General features: G+C 42.0%; 1 protein-coding gene across 4 annotated transcripts in view; it reads left to right on the top strand.

Moving 5' to 3' along the window:
* The window catches only part of epha6 (eph receptor A6), a 617,472-nt gene that overhangs the window by 556,713 nt on the left and 42,143 nt on the right, over positions 1 to 18,616 (top strand). For all 4 annotated transcript variants that reach the window (XM_048540624.2, XM_059650322.1, XM_048540622.2 and 1 more), the window contains 2 exons: positions 11,855 to 11,916; positions 13,486 to 13,695. In XM_048540624.2, coding sequence (XP_048396581.2) covers positions 11,855 to 11,916; positions 13,486 to 13,695 — 272 coding nt within the window. The remainder of the gene's footprint in view (positions 1 to 11,854; positions 11,917 to 13,485; positions 13,696 to 18,616) is intronic.

The following is an 18,616-nucleotide window of genomic DNA, read 5'->3' as shown; positions in this document are numbered from 1 at the left end:
ATTCATTGACAATCCTTAGTGACATATCATATGTACTTTTTAATTTTTGGTAAGTTGTTACTATTTTTGGAAAATATTTGTGAAAAGTTATATTTGAGCTGTGCAGAGATTGGAACTGAATTTAATCATCTAGATACATTGGACCTGCTGAGTGAAAGACATTTGTTCTTTTTTATATTGAGGTCATGAGATAAATAAGAGAACATTCTCCCTTCCAGATAACAAAGGAATTGTTAGATATGTGCCAACTCTGAACTAGAGCCAACAGAGCTTTTGCGATTTTCTTAGAGGTGACACTGATATATCATGTGTATCAGCCATACAGGTGCATTAATGTACTTTATTTTCTTGTCTTGTCTTGGCACTGAATGTAGTGTGTTTATCCAAAAATACTGCAAGCCAAACTATTAAACCAAATAATGCTTGCTCATTAATGCATGTTAAAGTAAAAGCTAATTAACTCCACATGTCCTTTTGTTGGAAAATGAATTAGGCATATTAACAATTATTGAAATGTCTTTCAAAATCCTGAATTTAAGATTCAATGCCAATTGGATATCTGCCCATTTCCCCCATTGTTTTATTCTTAGTACTTGTAGCTGCAGTAATAGAAACTATAGCACAATGGGGTAGATTTTCCTTTGATTTGCACTCAGGTTTTGCTTATCTCCCAGATGCAAGGCAAAAAAAAAGGTGCAGACCAGGATCCCCATGACTGCCAGGCACAGGGGGAGTGGGTTATGGAATGCATCCATCTTCAGCAAGGATAAGGCATGGAGCTATAATCTTATAAAGTGAAAGTAACTTCAGCTCACAACGTACATCATTTTATTGAATCTGTAGCTGAAAGTCCAAAAGTGGACTTTAGATGTGATTTCAACCCACCTTCGAATCTGATCTTTTTATGTATTCTTTCTCAGAACATGAGTGTCACTGCAATATCATATAAGTCTACATTTATTGCCCATTCCTAAAAGCCCTTGAGAAGGTGGTGATGAGCCATTTTCTTGAAACACCTGCAGTCCATGTGGTGTAGCTGTACACCCAGAATTGTTAGAAAGTAAGTTCCAGGATTTTCACCCAGCAACAGTGAAGAAACAACAATATGGTTCAAAATAGGATGGTGTGGGCTTGAGTGGGAATTTGAACATGTGATGTTTTCATGTGATGATAGTGTGCTGTTTTACCTGATGTGGCTATGTTTCAGTTATCCCTTGTAATATTAGAAACTGGGTGTCAATACCATGGTAATGAAGAATCCAGTGGATATTTATTACAGCTGTCATACATAATCATTACATCTCTCTGGTACATTGGTTTCTGGGCTAACATTAAACTATTAAGTCACATGGAGCAACACTCTTCCAGTTGTTTCACATGATCCTGAGGTAGGATGGAGTTTGAGATTTTAATATCCTCATCACAGGCTATCGTACGTTAATATCATGGGCATGTCTCTTTTAGGTATGCTGGCGCACTGATCTTGAGATATAACACATTAGGCAACATCTGCTGACCTTGTATTATGATACACAAGAAGGAGCAGTTGACAAGCATCCACATTGCCTATTTTATTACTGAACTGAACATTGGGACAGTCTTCAGGTAGCAGCCATTATCCCTTTTGTAGGTCTTTTCCCTGTTACAGTTTCCTTCCCACCCATCCCTTTTTGCAGCAAATTGTTCCAATGTTTGTACCCGTGCTGTATGTAATTGGACAGAATTGCAATGTACAAAAACAGGCAGATTTATTTTTGTTAAACAGACTGAAGTTTGTGTGTGAGAGAGATAATGGGAACTGCAGATGCTGGTGAATTCGAGATAACAAAGTATGGATCCGGATGAACACAGCAGGCCAAGCAGCATCTTAGGACTACAAGCGCTGATGTTTCGTGCCTAGACCCTTCTGAGCTTTTCTGATGAAGGGTCTGGGCCTGAAACATCAGCTTTTGTACTCCTAAGATGCTGCTTGGTCTGCTCTGTTTATCCAGCTCCACACTTTGTTACCTTGAAGTTTGTTTATCTTCTGACCACTTAGCTTGAAGGTTCTGGGAGTGGGGATGGAACTTAGTTTGCATGATCTTGCACATAATGGTGAAATCTTGAATTAAGATTTGATTACTAGGAAAGTTAAGACACAGAAGGTAGATGACATAACTTTAGATCACATTCAGCAGCCTCAGCTAATATACTGGTGGCACATTCTAAATTAACAAAAGTGTGGAGCTGGATGAATACAGCAGGCCAAGCAGCATCTCAGGAACACAAAAGCTGACGTTTCGGACCTAGGCCCTTCATTAGAGAGGGGGATGAGGAGAGGGAACTGGAATAAATAGGGAGAGAGGGGGAGGTGGACGGAGATGGAGAGAAAACAAGATAGGTAGAGAGGACAATATAGGTGAGGAGGTAGGGAGGGGATAGGTCAGTTCAGGTAAGATGGACAGGTCAAGGAGGCAGGATGAGGTTAGTAGGTAGGAAATGGAGGTCCAGCTTGAGGTGGGAGAAAGGGATGGGTGAGAGGAAGAACAGGTTAGGGAAGCAGAGACAGGCTGGGCTGGTTTTGGGATGCAGTGGTGGGAGGGGATGAGCTGGGCTGGTTAAGTGATGCAGTGGGGGGAGGGGAAGAACTGGGCTGGTTTTGGGATGCAGTGGGGGAAGGGGAGATTTTGAAGCTTGTGAAGTCCGCCTTGATGCCATTGGGCTGCAGAGTTCCCAAGTGGAATACCTCCCCCCACTGCATCACTTAACCAGCCCAGCTCGTCCCCTCCCCGCACTGCATCCCAAAACCAGCCCAGCCTGTCTCTGCTTCCCTAACCTGTTCTTCCTCTCACCCATCCCTTCCTCCCACCTCAAGCCGGACCTCCATTTCCTACCTACCACCTCATCCCGCCTCCTTGACCTGTCCATCTTCCCTGAACTGACCTATCCCCTTCCGACCTCCCCACCAATACTCTCCTTTCTACCTAGTTTGTTTTCTCTCCATCTTCGGTCCGCCTCCCCCTCTCTCCCTATTTATTCCAGTTCCCTCTCCCCATCCCCCTCTCTGATGAAGGATCTAGGCCCAAAACATCAGCTTTTGTGCTCCTAAGATGCTGCTTGGCCTGCTGTGTTCATCCAGCCTCACACTTTTGTTATCATGGATTCTCCAGCATCTGCTGTTCCCATTATCACTCACACATTCTAAATTAGTCTTTTTTTTGCACTGTTGATTATCATGGGGGGAAAAAATGCAAATGTTAGCACAGGAATAAGCTTCAAACAATTAAAATATTATAAAAAGTGCATTGGTCACTTCAGGGTAAAAACAAAACTCACCAACATGGGCGTCCACAATTTACAGTTTACAAATGAATGCAGTGTCGTGGCTCACACCTCAAAGGACATGCAAAAGCTGCTCATCCTTTTCAGCACATTATGTCTGTTGCTTGGCCTACTCATAAACAATGGCAAGATGAAAGCCATCCACCAACTCTCCCTGAACTAGTTGTGAATCTCCCAGACAAGCTACATAGATGGGATAGCTCTAGACCAAATGTGAAGCATTTATCAGATCTCAGCGGCCACTTCTCCAGAAGAACTACCATGAATGAAGTAATCCAGGACTGAGTCAACTGTGCTACCTAACATATTCTATTAGGTATGATTCTGTGAGGGTAATTATGTCATAGAATTGCTGGACTGGTCTGGTGGAGAGCTCTTCACAAACACCTAGATATTATTAAAGAGGATTCTGCAGAATCAGCAGGTCTGCATGGACTGTTGACTTTTGCCTGTCCCTGGATTGACAACAGGTGATATGTCCAATTTCATTGCTTTCTTATTTCCTTGCAGCTGTTAGTTACAGCTTGGTAGACCATTTCAGAGCGCACTTAAGAGTCAACCACCTTACTGTTGTTCAGCAGTCACATGAAAGAACCTCAATGAACCAGCTGGATTTTTAACAGCAATTGACAATGGCTATTAGACTGATATTTTAGTTCCAAATGTTTTTAGTAGCTGAATTCATGTTTGACCATTTGCTATAATAGGATTCAAACCCATGTGCCCAGAACGTTAATTTGGATCTGTGGATTACTAATCCAATGAAGATGATATTACACCACCACCTCTCCTGCAACCCTGCAAATTTTTCCCTTTCGGATCATGATCCAATTCCCTTATGAAAGACTGTATTGATGCTCAAGTCAAGTTGCCAATGTCTTACCAGACCACAGGGCTGCTCTGTCAGAAGAGACCAACCACAGATGGTGATTTAACCTGAGAGCCATCATACCTCAGTCCGGGAAGATTGGAAAGTTATGACCACTGCATTCACAATTTCCACCCTCGTATTCATCAGTTTCCTTTTACACATCTTGTTCAATCCTTGTAGCTTAGGTACAGACAGATTATTCAATAACTCCTTCTTACCAATTTTAAACCATTAAAGTACCTAAATTCCCACACTTTTCTCCGTGACTTCTGCCGTATTTCTTTCTTTGGTAAAGACAGGTATAAAATGTCTATTAACTCAGCTATACCCTTTTTCTTCATGTGTAAATCTCCCTTCTGGCTCCTAATTCACATACTCCTCTTCCTACTGCTCTTTTACTACTTATATGCCTATGGAAGTCTTTAGGATTTACTTTTATGTTCGCTTTCAGTTTCTTCTCATAGTCTCTTTCTGCTTGTCTTATTTGCTCTGTGACTTCTCTTCTGAAATTTCAATATTGAGCCTAATTCTGAATTGTATTATCCACCTGACATCTGTGATCAGCACACTTTTCTTACTTCATCTTAATCACTATCTCTTTCATGATACAAGAAGCTCTGGATTTTTGTCCTATCTTTCTCATTGTGGGAATATACCCTGACTGTGCAAACATATTTTTTTTGAAGGCAACCCATTGTTTAATTGCAGTTTTGCCTAGTAGCCTCTGATACTAGTTTATCTCAGACAGTACCATTCCTTCCCCATTGAAGTTGACATTGCCACAATTAATTATTTTTACTCTGAATAGCTGCCTAAACCTTATAATACAATGTTTACTTTTCTGCAAACTGTTCCCCTGCTGAAACCTAATCCACTTGGACCAACTCATTCCAAGAACTAAGTATAGCAATGCTTCTATGCCACTGGAAATTGCGATTCCTTTCCCATCATATTGTAAAAAACTTCCCTAAATGCATTCTAGGAACTCTTCAAAACCAAAAGAACTACCAATGCTGTAAATCAGAAACAAAAATAGAAATTGCTGGAAAAGCTCAGCAGATCTGGCAGCATCTGGAGTTAATGTTTCAGGTTGAGTGAACCTTCCTTAGAACTGTTCTGCAAATTGGCTCCTGAAAAATATTCCCCTGCCCTGCAATTAAAATAACTATAGTTGATGCAGTTAGGTTCACACTTTTTTGTCAGAGTTGTAACATCTGTAATTGTCCAGTTCTTGAGCATCACGCTGAGTCTACCCTCTCAATATTTCCTCATTCGCACTAGCTTGAGACATACTGACTACAATGTGGAATGTAATTGTACCGTTTTGTGTTCATTGCTTATAGCAATTAGATTCTTTCTCTGCCCCCACCAAAACAACTGCCCTCTCCAAGCCAGAAATGACTGTCAGCCCTCACACTCATGAATAGAAATTCAGTCAGCAGTTTTCAACTCGGAGATCTACCAATCTTCGAAGACTGAAAAAACTGCATTCTGTGAAAATAGACCACCTGAATTCATATAGTCAGAGACTTTTGGAGGGAGATGGGCTATAGGAAAGGAAATTATACACATGAACGCATAGATATATTAATCATGGGTAAGAAAGGCTTTGGGGGAGTTGTATAATGATCCAAGGCTCTGAAAGGATTAATGTTAAGGAGTGCCTGAAATACTCATTTGGATTACTGGGCGAACAGCTCAGGATCTCGAGAGAGGAAGCTTTCCCTCTGGGTCTCCATCTCAGTCTCTGTAACAATGGCTGTCATATTAATTTAACATTTGCTGGCCTCAGATTTATCACATTGGTAACTGAAACAAGGGTGGCAACACTCAATATACATGGTTCTGCAGCCCTGGTCTGAATAATTGGAACTGACTGGTGATGCTGTTCAAGACTCCACAGGAAGTCAAACTCAGGCTACTTGCCTTGTTGGCAGACATTCTGATATTTCCTGGGAGAGGAGAATGAATTGAATATAGGGTGGTGCATTGATGTTGTGCTTTCTGTGTTATTGGGGAGTCAGTGTTGTTGTTCTGCTCCCATGGGAAAGTGATTATTAGAAGCCCATAAAAATGTACGCATTGTTGGCAGCCACAGAGGTCACTGGAGAATTCTGCCTGAACAGCTTCTCTACTTGTTAATTGCTGATTTCCAAAAGGGTTGCTTTAATAGATTTAATAGACCCTCAAATTTGAATTTTTTTTTACTGAATGGTTTAGAATTCTGTCTGATACTAGTCCATAACCTCCTCTCAGTTTTCTGCAACCATCAATGTTGTAAATCACACTCTCCTTTTCTGATCCCTTCTCTCCATTTTCTACGAGGGCAACTGTTGTTACCAATTTCCACATTTATCCATTTCCAGTTGAAACTGCAGCTCTCCCTGCCATAGCTGTATCCCCTTCCTCATTGACACTCAATCCTTGGTAACATCATTTGCAAGCAAAAGCCTGTATCTGCTTGTAAATTGATCATAGTGAGCTCCATTGGAGATCAGCTGAGGAAGGCAGTTTTCTAGAGCAACATCAGTGGAATTGCATACAAATAACTCCAGTGTTTGCTGTGGAACATAAACACTGTGGAGGCAGTGGCCAAGATAGGAACCGAATTGGAAATCAGAGTTAGCACTGGAGTAATTCAGCACACAAAGCGGAAAGTATCCTATGTGAGCTCGCAGGGGGCTCACAGACAAAATAGTAATTGTAATTCATATATAGAAGCAGAAGAATGATCTTATGTTCTGTCTCACAGTCAATATGTCAGTATACCCTTAAGAGACATGTTCATGATAGCATCATTGTATCATAGCATATGATTGAGTTTGTAAGCTCTCTACCCTAGCCAGGGAATCATTTGAAGCTGAACATATTGCTGGAAGCATGCAGCTCAATGCATCCCTGACATACTCTAATAACCTAAGGTTAGACCAGGCACCTATGTGCCTGAGCATGTAATGTTATACATAATTATCTGCTGTCATAAATGCCTGATGAATTCTTCAATACCATAATGTTCACACCCACTTTTGTGTGTTACAGGAAATAACATAAATATTGCTGCATCAGGAAAAAATATCATGTTGGAGGTAAAATCACATCAGACGGCATCCAAAATGTGGTCCAGGAAGCAGATTTACAGAAGCAGTCAGATTAGTGGTCACCAAACGTAGGTGGAGGTTAGCCAGCGAGGTCAGTACAGCAGCAGAATGACTGATGTATAAATGAAGCTACGGTGAGCTTTGCCATGTTGTGGACAGAAGACGGAGGCTAGTGCAGAGGAAATTGGGATATGAGGTAAGGGTAGGAGGACAAACAGACAGACTCAGCTCCTAGTTGGATGAGTTCCATGTGTTCTACAGAATGATCATTATCATTCTGACTGCATTGCTTCCTCTCCGGAATGTTTCTTATCACTGGAGATAAGTATATGCTAGTTCTCAGATTTCACTGATTATAATATTTATAAAGAGAAATAAAAGCTTAGAAGCTGTTTAGTAACATAAGCACGAACTGAAAGATGAAAGTAAAAACACCACACCCTGAGGGATAATAGACATCTATACAAATTTAATGCCGTTTGTAATAACATTATTTTCAGCTGCTGTGTCCTAGATTGGACTCCAAAATCCCTTGCTGCAAAAAAACTGAAACAGATGATGTCCAAATATTATATGTGCACATATTGATGTTCCCATTTCAAATAATTAAAAGCAGTAGTTATTTTTTACATTTCCCTTATTTAGAACATGTTGCTCAAACAAGCAGCTTTTCAAATGATTCTTCTGTTGTGGTCAGTTGCAGGTGGTATATGGACTATTGCATAGAAATAGCACAGTGAAGTGAGATAAGGGAATTCAAAGTCTTATAAAACACAACAGATTTATCTGACATCAGGAGAGCTTTATCAATTACTGTCAACGGCATTAATATTTAATGCATGCAAGACACTGCTTAAAACCTGAGCCTTTTTCTAACAAGCAAGAGATGGCTGTGAATATTAAAAAGTATAGCTCTATTTAAAGCATATGGTGCATATTTTTACATAAAGAAGGACAAGTGCATTCAGAATTCAGTTCTATAATTTCCAAGGCAACCTATTCAATATTACATATTCTGAAGATTTTGTTTGTGATTTGAATACAAATTGCCAGAAAATCATTTATGCTATCCTACTGACAGTAAAAAGAAAAGTGGCTTCCAGTTGTTACCCTCCAGATTTCTGGAAACCATATCAAAGGAAGTTATGTAGCTTCCAGTGACTATTGGAGACAGAGATGAAGAGGAGTATTCTTTCAGAGTGTGATAAATCTTTGGAATTCTTTCATGTCAGAGAAATGTGGTGGCAGTGTCGTTGAATACATTTGAGGCCAATATTCTTGAACAGTAAAAACATTAGGTGTTATGGAAACATGCCGGCAGGTAGAACTGAGGCAAAATCAGACCAGCCATGATCTTATTGAATGATGGACCAGACTGAAGGGGCCAAATGGTCTGCTCTTGTTCCTATATTCCTCTATCCACAAACTTGTCGTCTACCTTTCACATGATTATCCTTCTCACCAATAAAGGATTAGGCAGGGTCATACAGATATACAGATCTCACACTCAAATGCAGTGAGATTAATGTTAAAATATGATGTATGGGTGCTGGAAATTTATGGTCATCCATTGTAGAGCACAGTAATAAACGGTAGGGTCCTGTTCACTGAGCGTATGAGGAAGTCCGTACATCCTCGGAAGTGTACCACTGGCCAGACCTGAACCATGCACTAGGGAGAACTAAGCCAGGAAACGTTATCAAAAACAAAGATTGCTCCTCTAGTACAGAAACCCAGTTCAGGATTTTCCTTTTTGCAATTAGGCCCTGACTGTCGTGTCAAATACAAGTTCTAACCCCTGATCCATGTCCAAAACAGTCACCAGACTCCAGTTATTCTAAGATTGGTCAATGCATGTGAGGTGGGTGCACAATTAAGGATGGCACCAGGACGCTGCCTCCATTTCCACAGTAGAACATAGAACATAGAGAAGTACAGCACAGTACAGGCCCTTCGGCCCACGATGTTGTGCCATGGAATAATACTAATCCAAAAATATAAATAACCTAACTTACATTCCCCTCAATTCACTGCTGTCCATGTGCATGTCCAGCATTCGCTTAAATGTTACTAATGACTCCACTTCCACGACTACCACTGGTAAGCTATTCCATGCGCTCACAACTCTCTGGGTGAAAAACCTCCCTCTGACGTCTCCTCTATACCTTCTTCCTAACACCTTTAAACTATGATCCCTCGTGGGAGTCAATCCTGCCCTGGGGAAAAGTCTCTGGCTATCGACTCTATCCATGCCTCTCATTACCTTGTACACCTCGATCAGGTCACCTCTCTTCCTCCTTCTCTCCAGATAGAAAAGTCCGAACTCAGTCAACCTCTCCTCATAAGACAAGCCCTCCAGTCCAGGCAGCATCCTGGTAAACCTCCTTTGCAGCCTCTCCAAAGCCTCCGCATCTTTCCTATAATAGGGCGACCAGAACTGGACACAATATTCCAAGTGTAGTCTCATCAGGGTTTTGTAGAGCTGCAGCATAACCTCGCAGCTCTTAAACTCGATCCCCCTGTTAATTAAAGCCAAAACACATATGCTTTCTTAACAACCTTATCCACCTGTGTGGCAACTTTGAGGGAGCTATGCACTTGAACACCATGATCCCGCTGTTCCTCCATGAACACCAAGATCCCACTGTTCCTCCATGAACACCAAGGTCCCGCTGTTGCGCCAACAAGCCCTCAAGCTGATTGGAAAATTCCAGGTACCATCTGATTTGTTGTTTCAAATGGCTTGTGAATTCTGCTTACAAAAATAGATCACCCCAAAAGTTTACTCCTTCCAGTTAGGACAACAGATGTTGAACACCTTGAATATTTCTAGAACATAGAACATAGAACATAGAACAGTACAGCACAGAACAGGCCCTTCAGCCCACAATGTTGTGCCGACCATTGATCCTCATGTATGCACCCTCAAATTTCTGTGACCATATACATGTCCAGCAGTCTCTTAAATGACCCCAATGACCTTGCTTCCACAACTGCTGCTGGCAACGCATTCCATGCTCTCACAACTCTCTGCGTAAAGAACCTGCCTCTGACATCCCCTCTATACTTTCCACCAACCAGCTTAAAACTATGACCCCTCGTGCTAGCCATTTCTGCCCTGGGAAATAGTCTCTGGCTATCAACTCTATCTATGCCTCTCATTATCTTGTATACCTCAATTAGGTCCCCTCTCCTCCTCCTTTTCTCCAATGAAAAGAGACCGAGTTCAGTCAACCTCTCTTCATAAGATAAGCCCTCCAGTCCAGGCAGCATCCTGGTAAACCTCCTCTGAACCCTCTCCAAAGCATCCACATCTTTCCTATAATAGGGCGCCCAGAACTGGACGCAGTATTCCAAGTGCAGTCTAACCAAAGTTTTATAGAGCTGCAACAAGATCTCACGACTCTTAAACTCAATCCCCCTGTTAATGAAAGCCAAAACACCATATGCTTTATTAACAACCCTGTCCACTTGGGTGGCCATTTTAAGGGATACAATGTGTTAGAATGCCTCCAGCTCCCTACTTAATTAAGTTCAACTTGTCAAAATTGATTGCTTTCACTTTATGTCTTTGGCTTTATTGGTCTTAAATGACCTATTAATTACCTTATTAATTTCACTTCTGCTTGGGGATAGTTAGCGGCTCCAATGCTGAGTTAGTTCCCAAGAGAATGACATGGGCAGGATAGTGCCAGGAAACCAGCTTGCCGACTAGTGGCACCAAATAAGCTGACTGTTCACCTCAGGTCCCCACCGCTCCCCCGCCCTCCCCCCAAACCAGAATCAAAATCCTGGCCTAAAAGAAATGTGGCTGGGAATTGGGCACTGTGTTAGCTGTGGTACTTGTGCCCACCTACACCGAGTGAAACTTACTTAACATTAATGTTCAAGTATATGAACATGGCGCAAGAGTAGGCCACTCAGGACTTCGAGCCTACTCCAACATTCAATAAGATCAGGAACAAAAACAAAGTTGCTGGAAAAGCTCAGCAGGTCTGGCAGCGTCTGTAAGGGAGAAAATAGAGTTAACGTTTCGGGGCTGGTGACCCTTTCTTAGAACTGAAGAACTTACCTTCAATAAGATCTTGGCTGATCCGATTTTAAGCTCAACTCTACATTCCTGCATACCCGCTATAACCTTTTATCTTCTTGGTAATAATCAAAAATCTATGTACTTCTGCCTTAAAAATATTTAAAGATCCTATATCCACTGTCTATGGAGAAAGAGAATTCCAAGGACTCTGAATCATCTGGGAGAAAAAAAATGCTTCCTCATCTTTGTTTTATATTGGTGTGGCTTTATTTTTAAGCTATGACCCTGGTTCTAAATTCTTCCACAAGACGAAACACTTTTTCAAAGGGTCACCTGATCAAGACCCTTCAGGATCTCAAATATTTGACCATTTATCTCATTTTCTGATAACTAGGCAGGTATTTTTAAGTAAATCTGTCTGCAGTTTGGTCAGTTCCTTGGCACTTAAGCTTTTACTCCTACAATTGTGTCACTAGAGCCATAGAATGTGTGCTTTATGTGATGTTCTACTTTCTTCTTGCACATCTCTAGGTAGGCCAGTGATGATAGTGGTTGAATATATGGAAAATGGATCCCTGGACTCGTTTCTGAGGGTAAGTCAGCTGACACACTTAAAATAAATGCAATGATTATTTATGAACAATTATCAGACCTGGAATTATTGTTGGAAATAAATTTTCAGAAGCTATTCCACACATTGACAAATACACAATTGTGTCTTCCCACCAACTCATTCAACGGCTATATTTTTCATATTGTAGGACTTAACTAATGAGTTGACATTTGAATGTAATTATAAAAGCTTTGAGGCTTTACAATAATGGCCTTTAGGAAACTGGTATTCAAATGCGCACATTAATTTAGTACTTTCACAGATACACATTAAATGCCTTGTAGATGAGTGGCTGGTGTGCTGTTGGTGATGTGAGCCCCTAATGCTGGTAAGGAGCCTTGATTTTTAACATTGCAGAGAGGCCCATCCCTGATCTGATCCCATGTTATAGGATTGTTTTCCTTTCAATAAAAGGTTAAGATTTTGAGCTTAAAAAATTGTATTGTACCTGTTTGCCCTTCATCAAGTTCATTAAGAAAGTTTGCATGTCTGAACAGCTGAGAGGACACCTCAACTAACTGCTGTTCAAATCAGAGATGTAGGCACACACTGGACATAACATCTGAATCATTAATTTCAGTGGACAATAACAATCATATGCACTGTGTGTCCTGATTTTACACTTCCACTGCCATTGACAAAGCTCCATGTCAGCAATGGCACATAAAAAGATCAACGGTTCCAAGCACACACAAGTGTAGAATGCTAGGTGATTTTGTGAGGGGTTAGAGTGGCAGATAGGTAAGAGGGTAGCATGCCATGTGAGCGCGTAGAGGATTTAGGATCATGGGTGGGTGACTGTTTAGGGCGCCTGAGGGCTGAGGGGCTTAAGTAACAGTTAAGTGGATGAAAGGGTAAGGTGATCGGATGTTAGGGAGCTGTAAGTTGTTGTTTCTCAGCCCGGATGTGGGTGTCTATGGGGTGGCATGTAGTTGAATACAGGTTATGGAGGCGGAGTGAAGTTTAGGGCCTTTCAATGACATTGTGAGCCAGCTAGTGTGTTAGAGAACAGAAATGAGCCTTCTAATTGTTCCACTTCACAACAATGCTGCTCATGCATTCTGTTGTGACATTAAAAATATAATACAAGCATAATCCTGTGTAAAATGATTAAAATCTCTCTAAGTCATTTACGGGGTGGGTGTATATTTCTGAGCTGCACAAATGCACAGACTGAACTTCTCAGCCCAAATAAAATGTTGGTCTCTGTGGGTGGAAATAGGACACAAAATTAAAAAGAAATACATGAAGAAAATAAGCAAAAAGAATGTACGTATTCACATCATGAAATGCACTAAATATTAGGAATAAATTCCAAAAAATTAATAATGGATTGGAGAACATTGGACTACCGAGAAAAATTATGTAATTATTATGGCTATATAATTATTATGGTATCATGATTTGGCCAGCCCTTATGTACCGTTTCTTCAAATTACATATAATACAACAGAAGAACTAGAGTGAAATTTATTAACCGGTAATTCAGTAAAATTTAGTACAATAAGTTGTGTGTATTTGATGAATCATTCTATTTTATATTATACAGAAACATGATGGACATTTCACAGTCATTCAACTAGTGGGAATGCTTCGTGGGATAGCATCTGGCATGAAATACCTGTCTGACATGGGTTATGTACACCGCGATTTGGCTGCTCGTAATATCCTTGTCAATAGTAACCTTGTCTGTAAAGTATCAGACTTTGGTCTTTCTAGAGTGCTTGAAGATGACCCTGAAGCTGCATATACTACAACAGTAAGTCAGACATCTGTCAAACATTATTATGTAGGAATGTACATGCAGTATCAGCCAAATAAAAATGGCCTAAATGTGTTTGTTTAAATACAGTTGAAATAGATAATTATTATAGTGCTGTGTGTTACTCAAAAGATAATTTTAAGTATGTTTAAACCACTGAACTAAATTAGAATTACAATACATTAGAATTCATTTGGAAGTACAAAAATGTTCATCTATATATTTGCTGATAGTTTAGATTAAGTTGCTTCATTATAGATTTAAATCTCCAGAATGTGTTCCAAATAAGATGTTACTCATGCAGTCATGAACAGCAAACAGCAGTGCAATCATCTTCAACTCAATCTTCAACTGATTTTTGGAATATGTCCAGCTCAGTAGATCTGCCACTAACTCCTGGCACATATGGTTGTCCTCTTTTCTTTGTGGGATAACATCTGTATATTTGTTCCATGATCTGCCATTCATAATAATTGTGATAAATTGCTCTCCTCTGAAGTTTGTCACGGACTGCAACATAAGGCAGAGGCTGATCAGCAACATCAAGCGCAGAGAACAGAGGCATTTACATTGGCATCAGTATGCCAAGATCTGTTAGATCGATGTTGTGAAGGCGTTGAAACTTTAGGGCAAAAGCTATTACTTACTAGATCCAAAGACAGAAATCAATACAATATGAAAATGGGCAGAATCTTATAGGGGCCTAAATGATATGTCATAGTGACAAGATTTGTGGTGAAATCACGCAAAAGGTCCAGGAAGGACTGTATCAATGATGGCAGGGTGTCGCAGCATCTTTTATGCATAGCCCATTTTTTGCTGAGTAAAAATAAATAGACAATTAAGGGGGATATTAATTTTGTTAAACAGCTAATTACTGCCTCAACTCACAGCCATTTTGAATTAATTCTCAGCTTCTGATCTTGGCAAATGGGCTGAACAAGCGAGACATCAATAATTCTTGACGTGGAATTCAATGCAGGTACTTGGTGACTTCAAATCACAGCTTGTTCCAATGGACAATGTTGGACACTGGCCACCGCTCTCAGGATCACTCAAGGGGCATCCAAGATGCAGCAGCTTCTAGGAACCCTCAAGACACATCTCTGAACCACTCACAATGCATTTCTGGACCTTGGACAGTGTTATCATCTGTCTTTTTTACGTTGCTAGAAGGACACTGTGTGCTCAGGGACACACACCCAGCTCATGGATTAGATCAGGTTGCATCTCTGGGCTCAGAGATAGCAGGAACTGCAGATGCTGGAGAATCTGAGATAACAAGGTGTGGAGCTGGAAGAACACAGCAAGCCAAGCAGCTTCTTAGGAGTAGGAAAACTGATGTTTCAGGCCTAGACCCTTCATCAGAAGAAGGGTCTGGGCCTGAAATGTCATCTTTCCTGCTCCTAAAATGCTGTTTGGCTTGCTGTGTTCATCCAGCTCCACACCTCGTTGGCTCTGCATCTCTGGGCTTGCTTTCATAGTACTCACAAGCTCTGAGTCTACTTCGATGATCAAAGCATCCCTGACCTGCCGAGTTTTTTAGTGTTTTTCACCCTCAACCAGAGATACCAGGCTCCTATTACTTCTGTCTTGCCTTGACATTTAGCACTGAAATGAAGCCAGGAAGTTTGTCATGGTTGTCATCCGACTTCAGCCTTTGAACAGGGGCATCTACTGGTACCAGCTCAGGAGCTTGGATGCAGTCAGATAGCAACTTTGGGTGGTCAAAGTGTCCACATTTGGCGTGAGGAGCCAAACGTTGGGCTGGTCACCAACCGCCATGACTGTGGTGGGCTGTTTCCCTCTGAAATGAAAGAGAGCCAGGCAATACAGGAGATGACAGTGGGTGACACAGCTGTTACAGTTAAAGCAGGTTGAGACAGGCCCTGAGAGAGTGAGTAGGCAACACAGAGGGCATGCAGAGTTAGTGCCATTGAGGATTGAGGTGAGTGAGAATGAGTGAGGAAAGATATTTAAGCATTAGTGACAGTTGGTAGAGCATGAGCTTGGATCAGAGGTGGGTACAGTTGCAGGGAGAGAGTGAATGTTAAATATCAGAGAGAACGGTGTGCCATTTATTCTGGCTCAGTGGAGAAGATGACCTGCTTATGTCGGTGTCCAGATGTCTGGGAGTTCACTGACCCAGGTGGCAACCTCAGAGCAGGATGGCATGGTCTTGTGGCCTGAGCTCTGGATGAATGGAGTTTCTGTGGATGCGCAATGAGCTTTTAAGGATGTCACCGGCACCAGGAATGGCAGTTCATTAGCAGATATCACTGAGTAGCAAATCGTTCCAGGAACATTCTTAGGTAAGCATCACAGAGCCCACCGTAATACCCATGTCTATGCACATTACTCTTGGTGAAAATCACCTACAGTGGGAACAGAAGGAGGGAAAGAGGTTATCAGGTCTCAAAACAGTCATCAGTGGCTGAGGGCTGAGACTGTTCACTATACAGTGAGACATGCAGATGATGAGGGACATGCCTCTATCAGGCACCATGTACAGGCTCAGCACATGCAGCGGCAACTTCCAACACCCTTCCTCTCCCAGACTCACATCAGTGTCTCACTGCATTCAGTGTAAACCAGCGTTACACCTACATCACAGATGATAAAGCAATGGTGTGCAACTCTCAATGGACCCTTGGAAGTTACGCAAGTAATGGTTCACCTGAGGCCAGCATTGGCCTTCTGTAACATTATTGTCACTTCAGTGATGTTGAAATTAGCAGCAATGTACAACTTGAAAGCACTGCTTAAATTATACAAATTGCCTTTTACTGGTATCTGAGCCCTTAAGCACCTTCATTTATTTGAGAAGGTGACCAAACAGGTAAATGAGAGTAAACCGGTTGATGTGGTGTATATGGATTTCAGCAAGGCGTTTGATAAGGTTCCCCACAATAGGCTATTGTACAAAATGCGGAGGAATGGAATTGTGGGAGATATAGCAGTTTGGATCAGAAATTGGCTTGCTGAAAGAAGACAGACGGTGGTAGTTGATGGGAAATGTTCATCCTGGAGACCAGTTACTATTGGTGTACCGCAAGGGTCGGTGTTGGGTCCACTGCTGTTTGTCATTTTTATAAATGACATGGATGAGGGCGTAGCAGGATGGGTTAGTAAATTTGCAGACGACACTAAGGTTGGTGGAGTTGTGGATAGTGACGAAAGATGCTGTAGGTTGCAGAAAGACATAGATAAGCTGCAGAGCTGGGCTGAGAGGTGGCAAATGGAGTTTAATGCAGACAAGTGTGAGGTGATGCACTTTGGTAGGAGTAACCGGAAGGCAATGTACAGGGCTAATGGTAAGATTCTTAGTAGTGTAGATGAGCAGAGAGATCTCGGTGTCCATGTACACAGATCCTTGAAAGTTGCCACTGAGGTTGACAGGGCTGTTAAGAAGGCATACAGTGTTTTAGCTTTTATTAATAGAGGGATCGAGTTCCAGAACCAAGAGGTTATGCTGCAGCTGTACAAAACTCTGGTTAATTACGTATAGTTCTGGTCACCGCATTATAAGAAGGATGTGGAAGCTTTGGAAAGGGTGCAGAGGAGATTTACTAGGATGTTGCCTGGTATGGAGGGAAGGTCTTATGAGGAAAGGCTGAGGGACTTGAGGCTGTTTTCATTAGAGAGAAGAAGGTTGAGAGGTGACTTAATTGAAACATATAAAATAATCAGAGGGTTAGATAGGGTGGATAGGGTGAGCCTTTTTCCTAGGATGGGGACGGCGAGCACGAGGGGGCATAGCTTTAAATTGAGGGGTGAAAGATATAGGACAAATGTCAGAGGTAGTTTCTTTACTCAGAGAGTAGTAAGGGAATGGAACGCTTTGCCTGCAACGGTAGTAGATTTGCCAACTTTAGGTACATTTAAGTCGTCATTGGATAAGCATATGGACGTTCATGGAATAGTGTAGGTTAGATGGGCTTCAGATCGGTATGACAGGTTAGCACAACCTCGAGGGCTGAAGGGCCTGTACTGTGCTGTAATGTTCTATGTTCTTCTATGTTCTATTTTTGCTGCATATAAAATTCACCCATCAATCTGACACTGTCGCTACTCACCACAGGCATTTTCTAGTACCACTTCATATCTAGAGAAAGGAAAGTGATGGCAGGGAACACAGCACCAGCTGGTGGTCACCATCAGCACCGGGCTCTGCCTGGTTACCAGTTATGACCCTACCACCGCCATCCTCCCATTTACCCATTGATTTCACACAACCCTGATGGTCCATTTCCACCCAAACCTCTCTCACCACAGTGAACTTTACCTCCAGTCCTCCCGTGCCCTGAACTTCAGAACCGTATCTTAGTAAGGTCCACTCTGCTCTTCTGTGCCCACACTATATAGTGCGCAGTGATGGTAACTGCCATTAACCTCTCCCTCCCTTAGGCTGGCATGACCACCAATGCTGTATCACTGACCACACCAAATACTTTGAGCCTCACTCTGTCGCCATACGACTCCCTTCCGCTGCAAAGGCCTGTTTGCCTCCCCCAGCCTTAACTCCAGCACCAGGTTTAGAAGTGATTCCACTACTGCCCCAGCAGACACCTCATGAACCCCCCTGAATGATCAACAGACAAGCCTTCTTGACTGTATTTGTTCCAGAGTTCTGACTGATTCCAGCAAGCATAACCTAGACATGGCTGACCAGGGCTCTGAAGGGGGCCTCAGCAACTCCCTGACTGATATTATGCAGCTCCCTGGCTTCATGTGATGGCCCCACAGGATTGACCATGTCCCACTCCCCAGACTGTAGTCAGGCGTATCCCCTGACCGTGTCAAGACTGAGTGGACAACTGATTGTGGTTAAGCCCTTGGCCTATGTGCATATTATGCCCGTGACTATCAGTACTGGGAGCCCCTAACTGATAGTGGCCTCCTCCTTGACTGGATCGTG

The sequence above is a fragment of the Stegostoma tigrinum genome, chromosome 12, assembly GCF_030684315.1.
Source record: "Stegostoma tigrinum isolate sSteTig4 chromosome 12, sSteTig4.hap1, whole genome shotgun sequence".
NCBI classification, from domain to species: domain Eukaryota; kingdom Metazoa; phylum Chordata; class Chondrichthyes; order Orectolobiformes; family Stegostomatidae; genus Stegostoma; species Stegostoma tigrinum.
This window is presented reverse-complemented; position numbering and strand designations above follow the sequence as displayed.